Source organism: Brassica napus, chromosome C4 (genome assembly GCF_020379485.1).
Source record: "Brassica napus cultivar Da-Ae chromosome C4, Da-Ae, whole genome shotgun sequence".
Taxonomy (NCBI): domain Eukaryota; kingdom Viridiplantae; phylum Streptophyta; class Magnoliopsida; order Brassicales; family Brassicaceae; genus Brassica; species Brassica napus.
The window spans coordinates 41,071,334-41,098,628 of NC_063447.1; the positions used below are offsets into that span (position 1 = coordinate 41,071,334).

A 27,295-nucleotide genomic window follows, 5' to 3' on the forward strand; every position below is an offset into this window, starting at 1 on the left:
CATGTTGAGGGAGAGTTAAAACTAGGCCTGGGCGTTTGGGTATCCGTTGGTATTCGGGTCGGGTTTTTCGGGTTTTCGAATTTTCGAGTTTACGCTTCTAGGTCCCATACTAAAATTTTATTAGTACGGGTCGGGTTCGGATAATAACACTTCGGGTTCGGTTCAAAATTGTATTGCATCATAAAACCCATAAAGTAATCATATATCGTACGGATTCGGGTTATATCGGTTCGGTTCAGATATAACCAAAATAAAAAACAAAAATTTTGAAGGAAAACATAAAGAAAAACATCTAAATTAAATAAGACGTCCGGCTTGGTTGAGTCTGAACTGGAAATGAGACGTCCGGCTTGGTTGAGTCTGAACTGGATCGGGCCGGTCGCGTCCTGAACCTCCGTTGGGCCGGTTTGATCTTGAATCTTCAACTGGACCATCTCCTCAATCAGCAGCTGGTCCTGGTCAGTCTGTCCACCTCGATCAAGGATTTGTTGGACAGCCTTGGTGAAACCTTCTCGCAAGGCCCTGGTTCCACTCCGGGTAGTCAGACCGCGCCTAACTATGGGAACCTCTACTTGGATGGCCTCATCATTCCCTCCCCCTTGAAGAGGTTCTGGCCTCAGAACACCATCATCTGCAAAATCATCAAAGCTATCTGCATGGAAAGGAGACAAATCCGAGACATTGAAAGTATGTGAGAATTTAAATTCAGCCAGAAGGTCAAGGATATAGGCATTGTCGTTGATCTTCTTTAAGATGCGGAATGGTCCTGTCCCACGGGGAGAGAGTTTGGACTTCCGGGCTTCTGGAAACCTCTCGGGACGCATGTGTAACCACACCAAGTCTCCGGGTTCGAACAGCACCTCCTTCCTCTTCTGGTCATACTTGGCCTTGACCTTAGCCGTCTTGGCCTCTATCCTCTCCTTAACCTTCAAGTGCATGTTCTTAACAAACTCGGCCTTATTGGCTCCATCACGACTGCGGTACATGGAGCTGGGCAGTTCGGTGAAGTCTAAAGGAGTCTCTGGCTGAAACTCATAAACAATCTCAAAAGGTGACAGGTTAGTAGTAGAGTGCCTAGCATGGTTATAAGCAAACTCAACAAAAGGCAAACAAGACAACCAATTTCTTAAATTCTTACCGACCGTAGCTCTCAATAGTTGAGAGAGTGTACGGTTTACTACCTCAGTCTGGCCGTCGGTTTGGGGATGGCAAGTGGTGGAGAATAGCAGCTTGGTCCCCAACTTGCCCCATAGTGTCTTCCAGAAATGGCTGAGGAACTTGGTATCTCGGTCAGACACAATGGTTCGAGGAACACCATGTAGTCGGACCACTTCCTTGAAGAATAGGTCGGCGGTCTGAGTAGCATCATTAGTGGCGTTACAGGCTATGAAATGGGCCATCTTGGAGAACCTGTCTACCAGTACAAAAATGGAGTCCTTGTGGTTTATCTTGGGTAAACCCAGCACAAAGTCCATAGAAATGTCTACCCAAGGGTGGTTAGGAATCGGCAATGGCATTTGTAAACCGTAAGGATGTGACCTGGACTTGGTTTTAAGGCAGGTAGTGCACTTGGCACATATGCTCTCCACGTCCCTCTTCATGTTTGGCCAAAAGAAATGTTCAGTTAGGACACTCAAGGTCTTGTCCTGACCAAAGTGTCCCATGAGGCCGCCACCATGGGCCTCCCGTACCAGCAGTTCCCTCATGGCTCCTTTGGGAATGCACAACCTCTTTCCCTTAAACAGGAACCCGCCATGCTGGTAGTATGGTCCGAAAGCTCCCTTCTCAGTGTTCCTGAAAGCTTCATTAAAATCAAGATCAGTGGCATAAGATTCTTTAATATGTTCGAAACCCATGATCTTGGCCTCCATAGTCACAATGAGAGTGTGTCTCCGGGACAGTGCATCGGCCACCACATTGTCTTTGCCCTTCTTGTACTTGATCACATAGGGAAAGGTTTCCACGAACTCGAGCCATTTGGCGTGCCTCTTCTTGAGCGTGGTCTGTCCCCTCAAGTGCTTAAGTGTCTCATGATCTGTATGAATAACAAATTCCTTAGACAAAAGGTAATGCTGCCAAGTTTCAAGGGACCTTACTAGAGCGTATAGCTCTTTGTCATAGGTAGGGTAGTTGAGGGCAGCTCCACTCAATTTCTCACTAAAGAATGCCACTGGTCGGCCTCCTTGAGTAAGGACAGCCCCTATGCCTGTACCTGATGCATCACACTCAATCTCAAAAGTTTTATTAAAATCAGGAAGTGTAAGAACGGGTGCATGAGTTAAACTATATTTAAGCTTGTTGAAAGACTCCTCTTGGGCAGGGCCCCAAACAAAGGATACATTCTTCTTGATCACTGAGGTCATGGGAGCAGCAATGGTGCTGAAGTCCTTGACAAACCGCCTATAGAAGCTGGCTAGGCCATGGAAGCTTCGGACATGCCCAATAGTGGTCAGCGTGGGCCAGTCTTGGATGGCCTTGATCTTCTCCTCATCGACCTTCAAACCCTGTGAGCTCACAACAAAGCCTAAAAATATTAACTGGTCAGTGCAAAATACACACTTCTTGAGATTGGCAAAGAGTCCTTCCTGCCTGAGCGCCTTCAGAACCTGTTCTACATGACTAATGTGATCGGATAAGCACTGACTATAAATCAATATGTCATCAAAATAAACAACCACAAATTTACCAATGTAGGGCCTCAGAACCTCGTTCATAAGCCTCATGAAGGTGCTACGGGCGTTGGTAAGACCAAATGGCATCACAAGCCACTCGTACAAGCCTTGCTTGGTCTTGAAAGCAGTCTTCCACTCGTCACCCTCCTTCATCTGCACTTGGTGGTAGCCACTCCTAAGATCAATCTTGGAAAACACTGTGGAACCACTCAGCTCATCTAACATATCATCAAGTCTAGGAATGGGGTACCGATATTTTATGGTGATGTTGTTGATGGCTCGGCAGTCAACACACATACGCCATGTACCATCCTTCTTAGGCACCAAGAGGACGGGAACTGCACATGGACTGAGACTCTCTCGAATGTACCCCTTGTCCATGAGGCCTTGGACCTGTCTCTCCAGCTCCTTAGCCTCCTCCGGATTGACTCGATACGCGGCTCGGTTTGGAAGTGGGGCGCCGGGCACAAAGTCTATCTGATGCTCAATGCCTCGGAGGGGTGGTAAGCCGGCTGGTATCTCCTCAGGAAACACATCCTTGTACTTGTCCATTAGCACTTGCATCTCAGCTGGGCAATCTGGTGCCTCAAAACCTGCAAAACAACCTTCCTTGAAGACCATTAGTAGCACCTGTGTATCTTGCTGCAATGATTTAATCACTTTACTAGAAGAGATGAAAAGGTTAGTTTTACTAAACAGCCCAGACTGGTCCATGGCTCTCTGCATTTCGTAGACCTCTTGGGGGCTGAGAGGACCAGGCTGTGCTTCTTGTTGTTGTGGGTGAAACTGTAGGTGTTAGTCCTTCCATGGTGAATGGTGTCCTTGTCAAACTGCCAAGGCCTCCCTAACAGCAGATGTCCGGCTTGCATAGGAACCACATCACACTTCACCTGGTCCTGGTACTTACCAATACAAAAGGGCACAACAACTTGTTCCGAAATTTTAAGCTCCGTCTCATCATTGAGCCATTTGAGCTTGTATGGCCTGGGGTGTGGCGACTTTGCTAGCCCTAACTTGTCAACAAGGTACCTGCTGGCCACATTAGTGCAAGAGCCACCATCAATAATTAGACTACATACCTTGCCCTCTACGCTACACCTCGTATGGAAGATGTTCTCTCGTTGGACGGTCTCTGGATCAAAGAGAGCACTGAGAGCTCGTCTGACCACCAGTAGCTCTCCAGTCTCAGCATAGTCCACTATCTCATCTCCTGAATCAGTCAACTCTACATCTGCCTCGTCTTGGGACTCATACTCGCCATCCGCCTTAAGGATCATGACACGCTTGTTCGGACAGTCCCTGGCGTAGTGCCCCTTTCCCTGACATTTGAAACAAGTAATATCACGGGTTCTTTGGGCTGGAGTTTGTCCTTTACCTGGCTCGGTTGGACCTGGTTTGGACTGGTCGGATTGGTTCTTCTTGAACCGGCTTTCCACTTCAACGGACTTGTTTTTCTCAGCTCCTTTGGATCCGGATGGAGCCCATGGCGTCTTGTTCCTGGCACTAGAGGCGTTCTTCCTTCTAATGTGCTGCTCGGCCTGGACGGCATAGTGGAGGAGATCGTTGAAGTTGACGTAAGTCTGTCTCTCCACCTTGCGAGCGATGCGGTCTTGAAGACCTTCCAAGAACGGAGCCATCATAACTTCTTCGGTCTCGCGCGTCCTGAGCTTGTTCTTGAGAGCCTCGAACTCTTCAAAGTATTCTTCCACGGTCCTAGTACCCTGAGACAACTTGCGAAAACGTTTTAGTAAGTCCCGCTGATAGTAAGAGGGAATATACCTTGCTCGGAGTTTAGCTCGCATCTCATTCCAAGTCTCGATCCTATAGACCCTGCCAACCTCGGCTACTTCCCTGTCCCACCAAGTTAAGGCATTGTCCGTCAGTTGAGCTGCGGCTAGGGCGATCTTCTTGGCCTCGGTATAGCGGTAGTACTCAAAGATGTACTCCATGCGCTTCTCCCACTCAATGTAAGCGTCCGGGTCGACCTTTCCAGCAAAGGTTGGAGGAGTAAGTTTGAGATCCTTGCCTCCCTGCCAAGCGACCTCTTCATCTCGGAATCTCCTACGGATCGGGCTTCCATCGCCTTGGACCCGATACTCCCGCCGGTTCCCTCGCCCAGCCCGTTCGTACCGCGGCTCGTCCGGTTCGGTACGGTCAGTGTCCGAGTTGTCCTCACTGGATTGGGATTGTTGCTCTTCTGGAATGGGTTGGTTTCTCCTCCTTGGCTGTGGAGCATTAGCTCGGTTTCTTCCTGTTATCTGAGCCAGCTGCTCAGTCACAGTAGCCAGTGTGGCTTGTAGTTCAGCATGGCTAGCCAACAGCTGAGCATTGATCTCGGCTTGTGTTGGTGCTCCATCTAAGTCTCCCATGTCCCCTGCGACAAGAGGAAAAGAAAAGAACTAGTGACTTGCAAAGAATCAAAGAGAAATGAAAGAGTATTTAACTAAGGCATGCAATGAATGTAAATTTTTTTTTTTTTGAAAATGGAAAATAAAAATCGAAAATTTAAAACATGGAAAGTACAATAAATTTTCTTTTTTTTTTTTATAAATATGGGAAAACTTAAAGTGCAAGCCAAGTAAATTAAATGCAATTAAATGAAAATCTGATCAAAAAGGAAAGTAGAAATCGATGGATGCCAAAAACAAGTTACTAGAATGATGGATGCACAAAAATGGATCAAAAGTTATGCAAACAAAACAAGTTTTGAACTCGCCAAGAACAGCAAGAACAAGTGCAAATTTTTTTTTTTTGAATAACAAAAGTAAAAGGATAGGATACAACCGTAGGTGTAGGAGCTTTGAGCTCTGATACCAAAATGATACAGGCTGGGATTCAGGCTGTCCAAATGGTCGGCCAGAGGTTTCAAGAACTCGGACTGGACAGGTCGGACCGAGGGCTATGGAGCGGCTGGACGGACGCGATGGAGGGGACGACGGCCGATCTGGTTACTGAAACAAATAAGTGTTATTTTTATGAGTTTTTCTATGGATTAAAATTGATGAACTGAAAGTAAACTAAATGTTAAAGTAAGAACAGAAGCAAATATGACTTTTTATGAGTTTTTATATTGAATGGAAATCTAGAACTATATGATGCAAACTGAAACAAAATAAGAAAGGATAGAAATATGGGGGATGGATCCTTGTTGCTGGATGTGTATCTCTCTCAACAAGAACAGTGGATGGAGGTGGATAGCTAAGGGATTTGACTTGCTGGATGTGTATCACTCTCAAGGCAAATCGATGGATGGAATAGAAGTGAAGAATCGCCACAAGCTTGGTGGTTTGAAGCTTGATAAGACTCGGCTGCTCTCTCTGTTTCTCACATGAAAAAGACTTAGGGTTTCTGAGTTTGCAAAGGCAAAATTATTTCATAAAAGACATGGGCAAAAATCGCCAACTACATGTAGTTTTATAGGGTTCACCCCCTTTGGGTCTTAAAAATAAAAAGGCCTTAAACAGGCTGGCCGAAAATGAGGCTGAAACAAAAGCCCAAAGTCTTAACCAAATAAATAAAAATAAAAATAAAAATAAACCAGACAACTGGTTGTCGGTTTGAGAAGGCTTAAACCATAATTCATAGTATGCTTGCATGTTGCCTCGTTAAAACCTTTCGGGAAAACCCAGTGGGACAAAACCCGATAAGGAAAAAGAGTACAACAGCATACTAATCCTTCTGAGGTCGGCTAGATCTCAGAACCAGGAAGAGTTGGAGTGGATGAAATGGAAATGGAATCTGGTCCAAGCTCGGATGTGGAAATGAGACGTCCGGCTTGGTTGAGTCTGAACTGGATCGGGCCGGTCGCGTCCTGAACCTCCGTTGGGCCGGTTTGATCTTGAATCTTCAACTGGACCATCTCCTCAATCAGCAGCTGGTCCTGGTCAGTCTGTCCACCTCGATCAAGGATTTGTTGGACAGCCTTGGTGAAACCTTCTCGCAAGGCCCTGGTTCCACTCCGGGTAGTCGGACCGTGCCTAACTATGGGAACCTCTACTTGGATGGCCTCATCACCACGCCAGACACAGACAAGTGAATTAAACGAACACTTTACCATCAAGTTAGTAAATTTTGTCATATTTACATATATAATAATTTATATCTACTTTCATGTTATACCATTGTTTTACTTCTTCTCGATACTAGGTTTGCTCACGGATTCGTCGCGGATCGATCCCTGATCAAATGGATTCAATTTCTTGGGCTTGATAATGCCTTTGTTCATGCTAATCCATTTTAGACGAAGAAACTAATCTCCGCTCTTGTGTACGTGTTATAGCCGGAGCTAATCTTTTTGGCTCCCAACGTTACATTCTCATGCGATTTTAAAATGTTCATTACTATCAAAAATAGAACTTCCTAAAGACTGAAACTTCTGAAATTGGCAACTGAGAGAGAGATATAGCCACAGGGAGAAGAAGCTAGTGATTTTTTTTACTTGTTTTGGTACCTATATAATTTAGTATATATGTAAATTTTACAAAATTTGTCTTAGTCTAGTGGTTTAATGCTCAGTTTAGGGCTTCTTTAGGCGTGGGTTCGAGTCATAGTGAGTGTTTTTTAATTAGTTTAGTTAAAGATTGACTAACCAAACATTAGCCAAAGTAGTTTTTATGTTAATTTTAAAGTTCGGGTATGGAATTCAAACTATTGTTTAGTTTGGGTATGAAATCACACTTACTCATTGTTCAGGTCCGAAAAGGCGTTCGGGTATGAAATTCAGATTATTGTTTAGTTTGGGTATAAAATCACACTTATTCATTGTTCAGGTCTGAAAAGGCACGACCAAAATTGTCCAGGTTGAAATCATCACTTTTCCCATCCGACAAGAATCATATGATTACTCTTGTAATCGTTTTGAAAAACAAAGTCATTTGGGTAATAGAATAGCTTTTTATTATAAATAAAATATCGTTTTTGAAAGAGCTTTTTATTATAAATAAAAAATTGTTTCTGAAAAGAAAATTTATGTGGAAGCCCCATTGGTCCAGTGGTTTGACCAATGGTTCATTAATGCTCCTACACCAGGAGGTCTGGGTTTTAATTCCCGAAGAAGGCAGAATTATGTGAATTAATGGAAAAACGGCATACAAGAGATCTGCAGCATGGCGCAAGGAGTACTGTCAAGCATGGATCCGATAGGGCGGCTCATGTGATGCAGTCAGGCTTGAATCCTCATAAGGCAAGTAGAATTATCGGCTGTACAATCGTCTGTAATATTTCTTAGAATTTGTAATATCATAATATATCCAGCGTTAAAAAAAATTATATATTATATATTTTATATCTTTTTATATAATAATAGAAAATAATTTAAGTGATTTTTACTTATGTGTTCATTACTGGTAAAGTTTTTTTTAAATATTATAATTTGATAGGTCGATAATTTTTAATTTTATTTATTTTAACTAAATCTAAAATATAAAAAAGTAAGCTTATAATTAATTATTAACATTAACCATTTACTCTAAAAATTACAAATAAGATTTTATGGTAATTAACTGTCAAAATTATAGAAATAGTAATAATGTTTGATCAAAAACTTTTATATTATAAAATATAAAATAATGAGAAATTGTTTATAAAATCAATATAATAATTATATATTGTACATAAAGAATTATATTCATATATAAGTATATAATAACAATTAATTTCTTATAAAGTCCATCACTGCTTTAGAAATCATTTATAAAGATTTTTAAAAAATTAATAAAATTAACTATCATGGTTTACAAAATAATTTTGTCATAATTTTTAAATTAATTAAAAGAGCATATAAATCAGTAATACTCCAACATATTTAAAACCAGTTATTTAAGTAATTTTTGTTTACATGTCGATGATTGAAAAAAGTTAACAAAATTATTATAATTTGATTAGTCGATAATTCTTAATCTTAATAAGATTAGAAATAAAGTTTATGGTAACCAATTTTCAAAATTATAGAAAGAATAATGTTTGATTAGTTTTTTTTTATATTTATAAAATATATAATATAGTGACGAAATTGTTTATAAAAATAAGGTGTTTATTTAAAAATTATAGAAAGAGTAATAGCGTTTTCTCAAAAAAAAAAAGAAGAGTAATAAATTTTGATCTATTTTTTATTTAAATAATATATATTATAATGAAAATTTTTTTTATATAAAATCAAGTGTTTTATAAATTTTTTTTATATAAATCTTCTGGGTTTCAACGTTGACTCCGTTTGTTCGACTGATTATTTCGATGTTGTTACTTATCACATGCTCTATAAATCACCTATAAACATTTGGAAAAAAAATTATGAAATTAATTATCATGGTTTTTAAAATAATTTTATTAGAATTTAAAATTCTTTATAAGACCATATAAATCATTTATAAGATAAAAATATAAAATCATTCTTTGTAAAAAAAAAGAGAAGTCATTTGAAGTCACTTAAGTGACTTTTCTTTACGTGTTGATCATTGATGAATCTTAAGAAAATTATTATAATTTGATTACCGATGATTTTTATATAGTTAAATTACACCTAAAAATAAAAAAAAAAGTAAGTCTAGAACCAACTAATACCACTTATCAATTAATCGAAATAATATTACAAATACTGGTTTAATATTTCTAATTATTTAAAAATTTAAGAAATTATATACAAAATATATATTTTCATATAATAGTTATATCCGTAAATTCACGAGCAACCACCTAATTCAATATAATATCAGAGTAATTCGATTTCGAGGTTTTAAATTTTTCTTTCTATTATTTTTCAAATTCTTGCTCCCTCTTTCAGAATAAGAGTAGTTTTATGATATCACTTAGTTATCCTATGAACAACTTTTTTTCTCTCAAAGAAGAGGCTCAGTTGTAGTATTTAGGAATCGAATCCACAAAAAACGTGGACACACTATAGACTTTAGAAATCAAAGTTAAACTAGGCTATCAAGATTAAACACAGTAAACAAAGAAGTAAATATAAGATAGGTTTGTAAACAATAATGAGAAAGTGCTTGATCTAGGGATTTATCAATCAAGAGATTCAAAACACAAATCAAGAATGTTAATGTTTTATAGCTTTAGTTCTTTTGTTTTTGTTTTTCTTTTTGTCAGCTATAGTTTTAATTCTAGAACTCTAATTCAAAAAACAAGTAATTCAGCTCTTGCGTGCAATTACTAATAAGATGTGTAACTCTTGTGATTCTAACTCTCGTAAGCGAATTTCAATTTTCGTCAAAACTGTAAAATTATATTCTCATTAAAACTGTGAATTTACCTTTTTCCATCAATATTGTAAATTATTCTTTTCCAAAACCGTAAATTTTTGTTTTCTTTCAAAATTATATTTTTCTGTGACAAAATGTTAAGCAGTAAAACAATAATCTACTAAAAACTGTTTTTCGTCAAAAAAACAGATATTTTGTTTTCCTTCAAAACTGGAAAATACTTAAATTAAAAAAACTTAAAATTTTTAAAAGTTTCGGAATGACCATCGTCTATTTGGTTTTGGTCCAACTAAACCATAAACCAATTGGTATTTTGCTCGATCAGATCACTTTTTAATTGAAGTGTTCACTAGATTTTAATCTGCGCTTTGAAAGCACGAATTTTTTTGAATTTAAAAATCTAATTTAATTTTTATTATAAAAATCTATTGTTGCAAATACTATAATTTCATATTTCATATTTTCTTATATATGTGGACTAACTATTATTTGGATTTTTAATTGTAAAATAAATTATTTTAATTAAATTTGAGTTTGTAAGTTTAAAATTATTTTAATCTAATTCCGATTAGTTGTCCAAAAAGAAATCTAATTCCGATTAGTTAATTAATTTGGTTGACTTGTCTTGTTACCATTTCTCAAATGATGGTAAAAATACTTTTGTGAATATTTCATATATAAATATGTGCTTATTATCATCTAGTTAAAATTATCTTCATTTAGTTTATATCTAATATTGTTTGTTATTATTTTTTCGATACCTATAACCATATAATGTTTTTGAAAACTTTTTATAAAAATATAGTATTTTTTTTATTTGAAAAAATGTTTTATTAACGATATATTGTTACCATATAAAATTCTTAAACCTGAAATTTAAGATTTATAAAATTAGACTCATTTCATTTGGGACTCACTACATTTAAACCTTGAATAATTTTGACTTATTTAATTTTAAAATTTAATAAATTTACTCATTTAAATGCGTAAAATTATGTTATTTTGTTTAAAATATTTTCAGTAAAATTCTGAAATTTATTTTTAGATTTTTAAACTATATTAGAAGTGTGTTTTTATTAATTTTTTTAACTTATTTGTTTTTAAATAACTTTTGAAAATATAATTATGTTTTTAGAAATGATAATTAATGAGTTAAATGAAAAGGAGTGGCATAACTTTGTAAATAACTCCAAAACCGAAGGTAAAATCCTATTAGGGATTCTGCTTAGTGTGGACTAGATTTTGTATTCGTTTTTGATTAACCGATGGCAAACCTATTTGTTTCTGGTTAAAATAAAAAAAAATCAAAAAGTAAAAAAGTAAAAAATTAAAAATATTTTATAAATAGTTTGTTAAGTTTTGGTTAGAATCAATAAAAATATTTGTATGAAGAACCGAATCAAACCCGTAAAGTATACCGAACCCAAACCACATTGGGAAAACACTTGAATGGTCTAAAACATTAATATTCGAATAGATGGAACCATACCCAACTTGAGTCAAAATATTTTGAGTAATCTGAAAATATCTGAATCACAATTATATACTTAAATATGCTAATTTTTAAAATTAATATCTAAAAAACTAAATATATGAAAGGTACTAATTTAACTAAAAGAAATTAAAATAACAAAACTTTCTTAGATTTCGACGTTCATTTATATTAACTCTCTAGATTTTAATATACTTTTTTGAACCAATAGAATTTAATATACTTTGTCCAACCATTTTACCCAAATTTGATTACACATTTTATATAATCAACAAACATGTACATGTTATTATGAAAATGTTTATAAGAGGATTGAGGGGATATTAAATTAGAGATTAAATTAATTTAATTGGTCATCTGATAATCTTTTAAATAAAGAGATTGAATATATCTTTATATATAAAGAAGACCCCTGAATCACTCTCAGGTGTCCACCTAGAATTCCAGCTCATCAATTTGTGCTCTCTTAAAGCGACATCTGTCCACTTTTGCTTATACGTTGCGTTTCATTTAAAAAAATTGAAGAGATATGGGTTACAGCTTTTATGTGGGTTTTAGGCTAAAACCCATCCCGATAGTGAGCGTGTAACATCTCTACACGGCGATTCTGATTTTAGGGATTGAGTCGACGAAGTCGGTGCGATGAATCTGTTGGTAGAGATTTTTCTCACGTCATTCAATCTTCTTCCTCATTGACAGATACATCATCTTAAAGCCCTTCATGACTCCATCCACCATAATTTATTATTTAATATGAAGATGTATACCTGTGACTATAAAAAAGTTCGACATCCTCCTCTCAAAATCAGCTTCTCAATCTGATTAACTTGCAAAGTAAACTTAATCTCTGAGAAATGGCTAAAGTCAAAAGTGCTTCTCATACCTTATTCGTCTCAGCGACCTCGACTCCTCGCCATGGCACCCCCGCAACTTCTCTTGCGACTTCTCCAGTCATCTTTGTTGCCGCTCCGATTGATCTCCGGTGGTCCAACCGTGATTACCTCATTCCTTTGTCGTGTTTAAGATTTCTCAGTGGCGTGAGGGCGTTCATCTTTCTCACCGCTTCGATCTTCTAAGATCACGACCAACAGCCATCTCAGCTCCCAAAATCATCGCTCTCACCTCCAATTGCAGAGGAGCTCAAGCCGTGTTTTTTCCTTCATCAGGCAACAAGCCTCATCCCGTGAAGAGTTTAATATCGGCCTAAATAAATGTGGAAGATCCTAGATCTGATAAACAACTTAAGTTACACTTATTTGCAGTTTGGTCATTTCTCTTTTTTTTCTTCTTGAATTCAGTCTCACCTAACTAAAGGAACACTCCACGTGTATATGCGATTAAACACATATAAACGTTTTTTTTTTTTGGGTCAACATTCGTTTGATTGATTATAAAGTAGAAGAGGCAAGTCCAGAAAGTAGATAACAGCCCAAGCTTCCAAAGCCCATCCCAAAATCTAACAATACACGTGAAAAAGATAAAAACATCAGTCCTTACTCTTAAGATTTAGTCAAACGTATAGTATGCAGAATCCAGCACTTTATAGCGCAAATAAGTCAAATGAATAACAAAACAAGATCTTTTCTAAAAAAGAATAACAAAACAAGATCCATTAATCATTATTCATAATGCCAATTCATAATAACTCCAATAATATTAAAAATGAGCATTATATTGACTATCTCATATTAAATTGACTTACAAGTCAAAATTTAGAACACAAAACACAATGCTTTAAAAGACACATTCACTAACGTATTAGGCGACTGGCTAAAATTTTAAAATCAATGAACTTTATTTAAGTCAGATTATAAACATATGAATTATATCTTAAGGTCCAAAAAAAGACACACTATAAACCCACAATTTTTTAGTAAAATATAAATCACTAATTGATTATCTATAAGGATCATCCGATTTTATGATTTCGAGTGGTGACCGACTGCACCGCACCGTGAATAATAACAAAAATCTCTACATATACCTATGTATCTATATATTTTTGTTACTATTAAAACCACAAAGCATTTGTCTGTAGTTGTTCCGCATGTCACCCTTTGCAGTCTATATACTTCTCTTGCAAATGCCAATATAACATAAATACAATGAAAATATATCACTACGGTCGAGCCGGCCCTAATCTTTATATATAAAGAAAAGTTTTTTCTCTCCTAGTGCTGCCATTTAGGATTCCAGGTCAGAAAGTCGTTTCTTGACGTTGCGACACGTGTCCGTCTTGCCAAAACGCATCACTTCATTAAACTATTTGTTACGTGGGTTTTTTTTATTTGACTTGGACCTTTCTTTTGTTTGATTATGCCAGCCCATCGAGGTGTTTTTCAGTTGGAAACACGGCATTGAACGTCTTTACGTATTAGGGTTTATTTTTTCTTCGTCTCCGTCTCAGTCATTCGAGAATGCGATAGAACCAGAGTTCTGAGAGATGTTTCAGCTTCTTATTATCAATCTCTACCAGTTCAAGTCCAAGTCCTGATGCTCCGTTTCTGGGAGGCAGAAACGTACGATGCAGTGGCGAACTCATGGAAGTGGATATTCTTCTACTGGATTTTCTGGTTACTTTTAAATCTCTGCTTCAGTTCATATTGTTTTAAGTATCGGATCCTAATTGTTACGATCTCGTCGTGTTGAATCCTTATTACCAACATTTCCTGTTTAGATCTTTGTCTGACATAGATTTTTTTTCTTGATTAAGTCTCTGTCCTCCTCCCTTAATAGGTTTCATGAAATTTGGAATACTGGATATATGCGTTTATTAAACAGGAACGAAGATAGAGGTTTGGAGAAAATTCTAGCTCGATCTATAGTTGTTTACACATCGATTTGATTTATAATTTTATGCATCTTTTTTGGTTGTTGGTGTTTGCTTGATTTATTAGTTTTTTTTTCTATTAGGATGCATATAAAGATCGAGACTTAGTGGAAGCACACACTGAGATCTAAGCGTTTAAGTTATCTGAGAGATAGGGAGAAAGAGCTCTTGAAGAGGTTTGCTGTTGTTGATGTATGTAAAACATTTTATTTTTGTCCTTCTCATAGTCAAACTAATAATAGCCTTATTCTGCAGGCTGCTGAAGGGGTACCAAAGATCAAGGATGGATACAGTTGATGCTTGACGTCGCTACTTCTTCAATGGAGTCACAAATGAGTGTGATCTTTGCTCAACTATTCACTAACCCCTCTCTTCATCGGTATGTTAAAGTCAAACGTTAATATTAGTATTAGACCAGAGTGTTACTTGACTTTCCTAACCTCAACATCGATGTCTACTTCAGGAGAAACCAGGAACTCATCAAAGAGCTCAATACTAGACCACCATGATCGAAAGATCTCTACTTCCAAGCTAAGTACTCATAGCCATTTTGACTCAAATCAAATCTTGCTTCTTGAAACAGTATTGGTCTAACTGGAGATATCTTCAGTACAATGCTATCCGGTTTCTCATGGCAATATTGGCGTCATGTTTGGTTTAATTTTCTAGAAACTGGAACGAAAATGTAAGCTTGCTTCCATATGTTCCATCTTATTAAACTATCATCTTATTAAACCGTGAGTGATTCATCCCAAAACCACAGCAGAGAAAAGGAGCAGGACCTGAATAACTTCTTTGGAGTCATCAGTCATGTATGCTGATACACTTTTCCTCGGTGCCACTAACGCTGCAACCCGCTATTGCTCAACGGCGTACTGTATCTGCCGTGAAAAATCTGCTGGAATGTCGTACGGTATCTTCACATCTCAAGTAGGAAAAAAAGATTCGATAGTGCAGATGCTGATGTCGGAGACATGAGCCTTATAATGTTGCCGACAAATGGGTTCTCGAACATGACTTCTTACGAGTTGTAGCTGCTGTCCACATAGGATGGATACTACTCTTTGACTTTGTCTTTGCTTATTGTAACAAGTTCCTGAAATTTCAAAAGAAGGTGAAGGAGAAGAACCTTTGTGGCATAGTGTTTTGAAGGTGTTGGATTCATGTAATTTTCCTGTTATTATATGTTCTGTTTCTATTTAATTAGTAACAACAACAATAATAACAGTTTACGTTAACGATATGATTTTTTTCTAAACCACTTAAACGTAGTATGTACTAATGTTATCTATATGAAAAGTTATACCTTTTTTTTTTCAGAACAATTTATGCTTTCTCAGACAACATGAGCACGACACATTAATTTAGGTTTAACATATTTATTAATCTATCTTATTTTTATACCAAATCTTTTAAAAAACGTTAAATAATTCATAAATAATTTTTATAATTGATTCGTTAATTTACTGACATCATTATATTAGCAAATATCATTTTTTTCTAAATTTATAAAAAATGCATAAATGTATCGAATTATTTTATATTATCGTGACATCATATTTACATTTTAAAAATTAAATTTATAAAGACCATTAAAAATCTAAATAAGAAATTAAAAATATTATAATAAACAAAAAAATATACCACATCCAAAATTAAAAATAAGTGGAGTTCAACTACATGAAAAAAATAATTTATATCTATCTTTATCGTTTTTATTGTTACTTGCGTATCTTTGGTTCCATAAAATATAACCTTATTTTAAATATAAAAAATTAACTACATTGAACAAAAAATAAAACATTAAAATTAATATTATTCATTTACAAAAAAACTATAAAATATTAAATTAAAACTGTATAAATTAAGAAACTAATAGAAAAATAAAACCAAAATGTTTACATAATAGTAAACACATATAACTTAGCTTCAAAAATCGTAAATTACTTAAGCATCAAAATGTATTTTCTTTACAACTAGACAATGACCTTAAACGAATTGAAATATTTGAAATAGAATATTATAAATATACATTTAAGTGTTAATTTATAATATAGACAATTGACTTACATTTTCAATATTTTACTCAGGTCTTCAATATAATATTCAGCCTAGCATAAAACGTAACAATACGCAATCATCTTATGCTCAATCCTTTCATACAAATGATAATCATGAGAACCACAAATCTATTCTTGAGAGCCTAAAATATAAATTCACAATTAACCAACCAGTTATGGATTCATAATTATAAAAAAAAAACAAACAACAAGAACACCACCTACACCTCATCCACCCAATATAATATGTTATACGCCGCAACCTATTAATATAGATACAAACATCAAAATCAAATATAATTAATTTTAAAATTAATTTAATATAACATATTATAATTTTAGCAATCACTTGAACTATCTGTTGCAAAAATGTAACATTAGTCTGGTAAAACAATTATTGGAGCTTCATTCTACCTTTAGAAACTTATTTGCATATATATAAATTGGCTTAGAGCATAATTTTAATCTTTTTCTTTTTCCATGTTTATAGATTTTGTTACTTCTTAAAGTGACGATTTGATCATGTCCCCTCTCAAATTCATTTTTCTGGATCAAATTAACAATTATTCGTATTAAATGCATAATTTTTTTCTTGAAAAGAACATTCTTGCATTCATGGTACTAATAATGTAACCCCAATAAATGAAAGAAAAAAACATCATTTTTCTTGTAATCGTCACAACTGACTCCATAATTAACAACATCAAACAAACAGTAACAAAAAACATACATAATATGTTCACGGAAGAGTTCAAAATTGACAATCATTCATAACAGAACAAAACATCCTAATAAATAAAATATTTAGAAAACATGCCAAAAGAAAATAAATCCACCCACTTAACAGAATCACCTTATAAACAGTAGTGATGGACTAATTACATGATGTGTCAAAGAAACGGGAAAAAAAAATTCACTGATGAGAGAATAGTCACCTTGGTTTGGTCTTGGTGAGACACCTGAACAAACGCTGGAGCTGTTCTCAGAAACAAGTCTCAAAAACAAATATTTATGGATAGAGAAATAGTCAAATAAAATAAATCTACCATATATAATCCCTCATCCAATGAAACCATCCACCTAATCCATATCTTATGACATAAACCATTATCACCCATATCAATTCCATTCGCAATCTAATCACACATATAACAAAATATAACAAAAATAAATACAAACCATAATAGATGGAAATTCACATGACCCATAGTGATATATACTACTTATCTAAAAGACCTACAATTAATGATCTAGATTTTTTGAATATATATTTGTTAATATCACGTATATGTTTTTATTAAACTGCTTTGTTAATATATTAAATATACTTATAAATAAATGCAATGGCAAATCTCGTAATATCTAATGAAAACTAAAGGCAGAATACCATAAGGGATTTTTCTTTAATAGTATAGACTAGATTTTGACATGCGCTTTAAAAGCGCGGTATTTATTTCAGTTTAAAATTTTAAAAATATTTTTAATGATAAGATTATGTGTTTCTATATAAGATGATTTAATCTATTTACAATTGTGTTTTAAATATAATAAATTTTTATTGTATACTAATTCTTTTGTAATTTATTTATTCTTATGGTTAAATGGTATGATTAGTGTAACCTCAACAGTTGCGTGCGTTTGTGAATGCAGATGGTTGCGTTTTTAAACATTTTAAGAGAGTTTCACGACTGGTACTGCGGTTAGAAATTATTGCGTTTGCGGGATACTTATGACTGGTTACCTACCAAACGCAGCAGTTGTTAAATAATAAATTAACAATATTTATATTTTATATAACTATAAATGCATTAAAAATCATAATATTATAATAAATATAAAAATTATATTTATAAAATTATACTATTAATTTTTTAAACTATAAAAAATATTTTTGTTTTAAAGTTTTAGTATTTCTATTATTTTAATTTATTTTTGTATTGAATTTTTTTTTAAATACCCTACCGCAACCGTCCGCGACCGCAAACGCTAGCTGGAAACAGCTTTTGATTTTAAGAGGTTTAGAGCGGTTTTAAGCTATTTAACGTCAACAACCACTACCAACTGCAAAAACTACGTTTGCGGATGATAGCGGAAAAACCATGCCCTTAGTGTATGTAATGTATTATAATTTTGGGTTTTAATTGAGTTGTTAGTTTGCTAACAAAATCACGTCACAAACCCAGCCCATAAAAAAAATGTTGTCTACGTACAATATCATCTTGAAAAACTGTTATACTTCCAGAATAATTCATTGATTAAAAAAAAGTTTATCTGAAAAAAACAAACCAAAAAATTGCAAACTGATTTACCTTGATCTCTTCAGGTGATATTCTCTCACTTTTTCTTTTAGATTATATAGATAGTAGTTACATCTCTAAAATCGATATAGTTCCTTAAAAAATGTTTAAGAAAGCTTTGCATGTCGAATCTGAAGTCTTATGTGTTAAGAACGATGAGTTTGAGATGGTTGCTGACTTCTCCTTTTCCAATCTCTTCAACGAAGTCATAAGTACTTTCGAATGAAAACAAAAAGATAAATCTAATCCCAAGTCTTTTGTTTTGATCCATAGTAATGCTTTAAATCTGATTTTCAAAAAACTAACCGGTTAGATCTAACATTTTTTCTGATTTGTTCTGCATGTGAGTCCCGATTAATTGTATGTTTAATCTGATAAGATTGGAATGATTTCGAAGTGTCCAAAGAAGATCTAAAGCAATCAAAATCTGATCTCTGGAAAACAACCAGCCAAATAATATTGGTAAAGAATCGTAAAACACACATTTGACAATTTCTATATACTGTTAAATTTATTGTTTACAGCTTGAGACATTCATTATAACAAAAATACTTTTATTGCAATAAAACTAAAAATGGTTAATATATTATTCTTACCATCTTTTGTTTGTTTCAGGACTAATATAGTTTCAAAGAATAATTTACATGATACAAATACAACGGTTATGGATTTCATTCTTCTGTGAAGAACAACATGACTTTACTATAAAGGATAAGTTATTTCCAGAAACTTTGTCTTCCTTTACATGTTGTGAATCATACTCGAACTATTATACGAAGTACACCAGACCAGAGAGAATGTAAGTTTTTATACTTTGACTTGATCGTTTTAATAAAATATTTGTTTGCAGCATTTGGAAGATATGAAGATTATTCAAATATCATATAGTCCTTTGTAACAGAATAACAGGCTACACAATTAGGGCCTATTCATATCATTGAGGAAAATTAAGGTCAACATCTATACTATGAAAAAAGTATACATATGGGTCTTACATTCTCATCGGCTAAGATGATTTGCATTGTTTCACCTTCTTGCTGTTTCCATGTGTGTAGCACCTTCACATGCACACCCATGTTTTCGAAGGCCTTATAATCGCAGCAAAATTCTTATTAGAAGCCATAGTGATTTTGTAAAATTTGTGGTTTGTCTAAGAAACGATGAATACATATTTATAGTGAAGTTAAGGTGTTTAGGATTTTCGAAAAAGCTCCTAGCATATGCTGTATTTGTATCTACCCGGTTATTGAAAGATCTAAAATATATTATATGTCTAATATTAAGGAAACAGAATTGATGATGGCTGAAATTCAGTTACTTTTTTATAAGAGAATCTTGTGATATAATAAATATCTAATTATTAAATCTAAAAATTTGTTACATCTTATTGGTTGAATAAAAGAGAGCCAAATTTTTTTTTCCGAAAAATAAGGAATATCAATGGATGTGATTGGTTATAAAACTTGGCTAAATATGGTTGGTGGAATAAATGGCCGAATGGATTTTTGGAAAATAAGACAATGGCATTGAGACGTAAATAACTTAAAAAACCAAGGGTAGAATTATAGGAGTGATTCTATTTTAATAGTATATAAGATAAAACAATTGAATTTAGGAGGTATAGTTTAGTGTTAGCATCGGTTTATACCAATGACAATCCTTTGTAAATATTTAGAAAAAGTGAGAATTTTTATTTGTACTCTTGTTTTAATAGATTAGATAGATAATGCATCATCATAAGGCAGGTTTTATGTGAACGGTTGAACAAAATTGAAACGTCTTAAACCGTACTGCCAATCAACCTAATAGGAGATCAAAACTAAGCTTAACCGGAAGTCTACCATTACGGTAGGGAACAAACAACATTCTTCCTACCAACAAGTGCGAGTGGATGAATCCCGCTACAGACCCTTTTGAGTCGCCACGTGTCCCAGGGGAGTGACACGTACACACAGCCACCTCCACTTTCTTTATATCTGTAGCATTTGATCACCGGAGGTTTTACCAAAACAAGAAAGTAATGGAGGTCCCAATAGGGTTTCTGGAGAAACTGTGGAGTTTTGTCTCTTTCCTTCCCTTCTTCTTCCTTTTGCTGCTTCTTGGCCTCTTCAAGGGTATGTATTTTGACTCCTTCATCCTTACTTAGGTCCACTTTAGTTGCTACTCAAGATTTTGGTTATGTAGCAATAAGCTCTGAAACTTATGCAAAGTTTTCACTCTTGTTTTTTATTTATTATTGTCTTCACAGCCCTGATTTGTGGTCCAATCTCATCTGCTATAATTTTGATTGGCAATTCCTCTGTGATCATTGGCCTTTGGCCGGCACATTTCATTTGGACCTACTACTGCTTGGCGAGGTTTTAAATTCTTGTATCAAATTCAAAAACCCATTTTGTTTCTCTGTGTTTCCACTAACTTTCTTGTGGTAAATACCCTAGAACCAAGAGAATCGGGCTGGTTTTGAAGACCTTGGCGTTGATATTTTTTCCACTGCCTTTGCTACTCTGGCCAGTTACTGGTATTGCAGGAAGTCTCCTAGGTGGAATCGCTTACGGTTTTTTCACTCCCCTTATGGCGACATTCGAGGCTGTAGGGGAGTCTATTACTAGCAAATCCTACCATTGTATTGTTGATGGTTCCTTGTCAACTATAAAAGGGAGTTGCACTGTGGTTACGGACTTCACTGACTTCTGTTTCCATTCTTATTTCTCCTACATGGATGAGTTGAGAGAAATGGTTTCCGCTGATGCTAAACCTTTAGAGATAAGGTGACAATCGCTTTCTTTGTTTGAAAACAAAATGGTTACATAACGTAATCTCATTTTTTTCCAGGTTGTCGCTGGTGCCGAGTTGTTTGCTTGCAGGTCTCATAGGTGTGGTGGTAGATGGTGTTTTGATAACAGTTGTTGCTCTTTATAAAAGTCCATATATGTTGCTCAAAGGATGGAAAAGGCTATTAGAAGACCTTGTTGGTAGGGAAGGCCCATTCTTGGAGACTGTCTGTGTTCCATTTGCAGGTCTTGCGATATGTCTGTGGCCACTAGCTGTCGTGGGAGCTGTTATAGCTTCGACCTTCTCCAGTTTCTTTCTAGGACTCTACAGTGGAGTCATCGTTCATCAGGTTTGCAACAGATACCGATTAAACTTTATTCATCTTGCATAGTTGGTTGGTTATTGGGAAATCATTTATTTTTAGATCTTTCTTTGCTTGGATTTTTTTTAATCGATTGCTAGGTCGACTCTATCCTTACAATCGTTCGAAAATCTTTTCAGGAGGACTCTTTCAGAATGGGGTGTAATTATATAATAGCTGCGGTATCACTGTTTGACGAATACGTAAATGATTTACTCTATATAAGAGAAGGAACTTGCCTCCCAAGGTACATAGTGTCTCATTTCTATGTTCAGTATTGGTTGATTGACCGTGTAGTATACAGCCAGGCCTTGCTATAGGACGAAAACAAACACTGTTCATGGGAAGAAAGTATTAGGAGAGAGGAAGAACGTTGATCTCAATAGCAGAATAAACGGCTCCCGGCTTGTTTCAGAACAGTCGAGGACACTGAAAAAAACGATCACACTATATAAACCAGTTCAGGTATATTAGCCCTTGGAAATTTTCATATATCCTCTTGACTTTACAAATATAAAACGAGCATCTTGTTTTTCGCTTTGAGGTATGGGAATGGTTGTTTAAGTCTTGTGAGGTGAATGGGAGGATCCTTATTCGAGATGGCTTGATAAATGTGAAAGATGTAGAGCAATGTCTTGTCAGGGGTAATTGTAAGAAGCTCTTTTTCCAACTACCCGCTTGGACCGTGTTACAATGTCTCCTTGCATCGGCTAAGTCTAACTCGTCCGGGTTGGTGATCAGTAAGTATATATATATGTATCCTCGCAAAGATGATCTCTCATGCGCTAATTATGATTTTGTGAAAAACTTATGGCAGCTGATGGTGTGGAGCTTACGGAACTAAACAGCCCAAAAGACAGAGTGTTTGTGTGGCTCGTTGGGCCTTTACTGATAATGAAGGAGCAGATAAAGAATCTGAAGCTGACTGAGGATGAAGAGTATTGTCTAAGGAAATTGGTAATGGTATACAAAAACGAAAGAACCGAAAACTGGGATAGCACCGGGTTCCCCTCGAGTGATTCAGTGAGGAAAGCACAATTACAGGCCATAATTAGAAGGTAAGTATCAATCATTAGATCAGTGCTCTCACACGGTGCCGTGCGAAGAGTTTTAGGGGCCTAAGGCAAGTTTTAAAAATAAACTTATTTACAACTGTGATGAAAACAATTTTCTAATATGATGTATTTTTTTCACCAAATACACGTCTAACACCGTAAAAGAATAAGTTATTACGTAAATATGCTATATTATGTCATATAGAAAAAATACGTGAATTCAGAAGGTGAATTAGTTAATTTTCGTAGAAATGTTTTTTATTTAAATAAATCTAAACCAATAGACTCGAAATTCTTTTAAATTTTGGGGCCCTGAAGAAAGACATATTAATCGGGGCCTCTGTTCTCACACCCACGCTTGATGCTAAGTGGTTTTTTTTATATTCTTCTTTTTTTCATGCAAGGCTGCAGGGAATGGTAGCATCGATGTCAAGGATACCAACGTTTCGTCGTAGATTCATGAACTTGGTCAAAGTGCTGTACATAGAAGCTCTTGAAGTGGGTGCGTCTGAAAACCGAGCTGGTGGGATTCTTATAACCGAGAGAGACCAAACGCAAAAGATGGACCAGAGTGCAACAACAGATATGGAAGTTGTATAAATAGTTTCGGATATCTCATCATTTCTTTTTTTTTCTCTTCCCTACGCTTCAGTCTTTCTAAGGTGGGCGTTTCCTCTGCTGTATGTGTGTACGTGGATTTTAGTGGTATTTCCTGTATATTAAATTTTCCTAGCTTTTGTGGTTTTAATGTTTAAAATTCCGGTGCGTTCCAACTCGATCGTTTTTTTTCCTGATGTCCGGTTAATTATGTTATTACAACGATGAGAAAGTCGATACCTTCTGTGAATATACATCTGATTACGTCACTCCGAGCCGCCTTATGAGGTAATGTCCGATGGTACGTCCTGCAACGTGCTGAAGATCTATTGTAACCTCTTTTTTCCTTAATCTGCATAATTTAGATTTTCTGGAGTTTGAACCTTATATCTTTTGGTGTAAAAGCATTAATGATCCATTAGTCAAACCGCTAGACTAAAGGGTTTCCACAAACTCGATCGTTTTTATAAAAGTTCTTTTTTTAATGAATTATAATATATCAATCGGAATTTACAAATCTGGCTTACACAAAATATTTCAATTCAAAAATTTCTAGCTAGCTTCGTTTTAAGTATCACCTCGACATGTTTTACTAGTTCGGTTTTGATATTTTTGAGAATTGATCACCATTCTTTATCTTCCACGAGAAGGTGAGATCCAAATGCTAAAAATTCTCATGTTATTGCTAAATCTTAGTGTGCTTATCTAAGCTTGTAATTACCCCCGACTCTGAAGCACGAGACAAACAGAAGAGAGAGAGGGCAAGGGACACTAACCGTAGGAAAATGCCAAGAGCCAAACTATACAACCTCGTATCCATCGCCAAACGTTGCACGAGCAAAAGAAACCAAAACTGCGTCCGACAATAAAGGACCTGCAGAAAAACAGACCTAAGAAGATCGTTAGCTCGAAGACCTAAGAAGATTGTTAGCTCGAAGACCTGCTAAAAGGAATTGAGAACAACATTACCATGGAACGTCAAGTGACAATACACGACACTAGAATGTGTCGTATCTCCGGTTGGGGTCACCGATTAGGTAAGAGGACCACAGACAACCTGGACCCACTACACTCACCGCTAAACGCCTCTTTTGAGAACCCCAAAGGCTATCTTAACCAGCCAAACATTGAACCCGGTGACTAACGGATCAATCCTCACAAGTAAACTACGAGCTAAACAAGAAAGAAACTGTCAACAAGCTTCAAACATTGAACCTTGAAATAGCACAGAGAAGTGGAATATAAAATGAAAGGAAGGCCACCAAACTACGATGAAGATGCCATAGATGACAAAAACGTAACACAGTGAGACACCACACAAGATCCGACACACGCCAGACCCATTGGATAAGTATATCCTCGAGCAAAGGAAACATGCGTGGTTCACCACGACACCGAAGCATAGCCACCATACCAGTAATCGATATCGTTCAAAATAGAACCGGCGAGAGCAAGAGCTCCTCCTCTGTGCTCTACCAACTCTAAAAAAGGGAAAAGGGGAAATCACTCTCTTGTACAATGATATACGATAGATTTTACCACATTTAGACCATGGTATATGTTCTTTATTGAGTATCTTATATGTGTTTGGAGTCTGTTTTACAGTATTTTAGGTTCAAGTGCGTTTTGGAAAACTTTGGTGACTTTGAAGTTATTTGAGGTGCAGAACTGCAGAGAAGCATCAAACGTTTAGTCATGGATGGAAACCTTACAACGGTTTGATTGAGCCTATCTTTTGACACAAGATAAAAAATTTAGTTAGTTTTCCAATGCCACAAGTTTGAGATCCATCTGATGGTTAGATCTAAAATTATGTTCGTTCTACTGAGAGTGGTACGTCAGCTTCCTCGTGAAGCTGACGAAGATATGAAGGAATGTCGATTGACACTACACCATTGGTGTCGCTTGACACTGATGCCAGAAGACGGGCCGAGTCTATTTAAAGACCGACTTGAGGCCAGAAATTACCCTAAATTACCAGAATTCTCTTGGCCGACTCAAAACCCTATTTATGTGTGTTTCTAAGCCATTGTTTAGGCTATGCTTTCTATTCTATTATTTTAGGTTTTCTCTTAGGTTAAGAGAGAAGAGAGGAACTCCTTCACATTTCTCTTGAAACTCCTTCACAGTTCTCTTGGAACTCCTTTGGTTTTTATTATTGATTTCTATTTCAACTATTCATCTATGGTTTATGTGACAACTATCATGTCTTCATATATTCCCTGTTAGGTTTAGGAATCCTTCACAGAATTGAGCTAACTGCTTGTATTCTAGAGTAGCTAAATAGAATCATGATTTTAGGTTGTTGACAACTACGAACGTAGGCTCATACCCTGATAATAATTCTACCGAGCTAGGTTGTTAGATACATCTAGAGCTAGGTCGTTAGTGTTTATCTAAGGAAGTATCGATCGATACTTAGTCAATAGTATCAATCGACACTCATTTCTTGTTCACATGTGAGAGCTGGAACAAAGACTTAGTCATCTGATTAGTAATTGCATGCGAGAGCTGGATTATTTGCTTATTGAATTTCAGTTCTAGGGTCAACCCTTAGCATCTATATATTATGGTTCTGATAACCTGAATGAAAGTCTAGCACTCTCCTTCCATCACAAACAAACAACTATATTATTTACTTTACTTCTTTATTTACTGTTTTATACTATTTGACCTAGCTTGATCTGAAACTCAAGTCTATTGTGTCAGATATCAAGTTTCTGTGGATACGATCCTCAAATATTACAATCGAGCTATTATTGGAGAGAGTTTCTCTTGGGGGTAATTTGAGCACATCAAATTTGGCACCATTTCCGGGGACTGATCACCATTAAACTAGTATCGTGTGGTGGATCTTCATCATCACTTGACTTTTGGTTCCCCTCGAGGTTCATTACATTCACTCTGGGCATGTCTGATTAGTTCCTCTACCTCACATGTTATTCCTTTTAATAACTTATCATTTCTTGCTTTCCATAGGTACCAGATAATCCATGGATATGTGTCTCTGTCTAGATTCAGATCTTCTATATCACTCTTCCTCCAAAAGAGGTAGTCCAGATTCGTGTAAACGCTTGATATTGGGAAGGTATCAAGACACGATGGTATGGAAGCTAATTCCCATGTTAACAAAGCATGAGGACATTCAAATAGAGCATGGTTAACTGATTCATCATCTTCTCCACATCTTCGAAAGTGATTATCAAAACGCATATGACGTCGTGTCAAATTTTCTGTTACTGCCAGATAGTCTGAAGCCATTTCCCAAATCAAATGTTGCATCTTTTTTGACACCTTGATCTTCTAGGCATAAGCTTGAAGCTTAGTTATACTAGGGTCATATACCACTTCCTTGGAGAATTGATACATTATATTTCTTGCCATCCAATATCTAGATTTCACTGTGTACAACCCACTCTTCATATAACTCCAACTATATTTATCATCACTATACGCTTGACTAATGTCCAAGCTTCGAATAAGGAGAATATCCTTTGGAGCTACAAATTGCTCTGACATCCTGACATTCCACAGTTTGGTGTACCCTTGGAAAAATCAGATGCCATCATTTGTGGGTGCACCACCGGGACAGCTGGCATAGTGGGCCTAGCCAGAGTTGTAAGGATCCATGGATCATCCCAGACCTGAATTTGATATCATGAATGTACCACTCGTCTTATCCCTAATGATAGTAAGGGCTTTGCTTCCATCAAGCTAGTCCATATGTAGGAATATGATACATGCCTGTTGCACGTAAAATTGAACATGTACGATGGTATTTTTCTCAAAGAACTCTCGCTAGAAGAGAATTTGGGAATTGTATCGGTTGCTACAATTGTTTGGCTAATAATATGCCAGATTAAATTCATGATCTATATGAAACCAATTCTCCTTTCTTCTTTTGGACATCATAATTTTCCTATTTTGCCTAGTTTATCTCTCTGTTTGGTG

General features: G+C 35.7%; 1 protein-coding gene and 1 long non-coding RNA gene across 3 annotated transcripts; one reads left to right on the forward strand and one right to left on the reverse strand.

The window, feature by feature from the left end:
- Positions 1–11,627: 11,627 nt before the first annotated feature.
- On the reverse strand, positions 11,628–12,927 carry LOC125585513. The gene is made up of 2 exons (XR_007322477.1): positions 12,256–12,927; positions 11,628–12,145 (listed from the first exon to the last, which is right to left on the reverse strand). It is a non-coding gene; the product is annotated as an uncharacterized LOC125585513 (long non-coding RNA).
- Positions 12,928–20,226: 7,299 nt separating this feature from the next.
- LOC106400314 (uncharacterized membrane protein At3g27390) lies at positions 20,227–23,525 on the forward strand. 2 transcript variants are annotated; one of them, XM_013840687.3, is made up of 9 exons: positions 20,227–20,673; positions 20,808–20,916; positions 20,998–21,327; positions 21,392–21,680; positions 21,833–21,939; positions 22,001–22,157; positions 22,237–22,432; positions 22,510–22,750; positions 23,159–23,525. In XM_013840687.3, the coding sequence occupies exons 1-9, from the start codon at positions 20,580–20,582 to the stop codon at positions 23,166–23,168; spliced, it is 1,533 nt and encodes a 510-aa protein (XP_013696141.1). In that variant the 5' UTR covers positions 20,227–20,579; the 3' UTR covers positions 23,169–23,525. The 2 variants fall into 2 exon arrangements, with proteins under 2 accessions (XP_013696141.1, XP_013696140.1); XM_013840686.3 differs by having other exon boundaries at positions 20,249–20,673; positions 23,152–23,525.
- Positions 23,526–27,295: the final 3,770 nt, after the last annotated feature.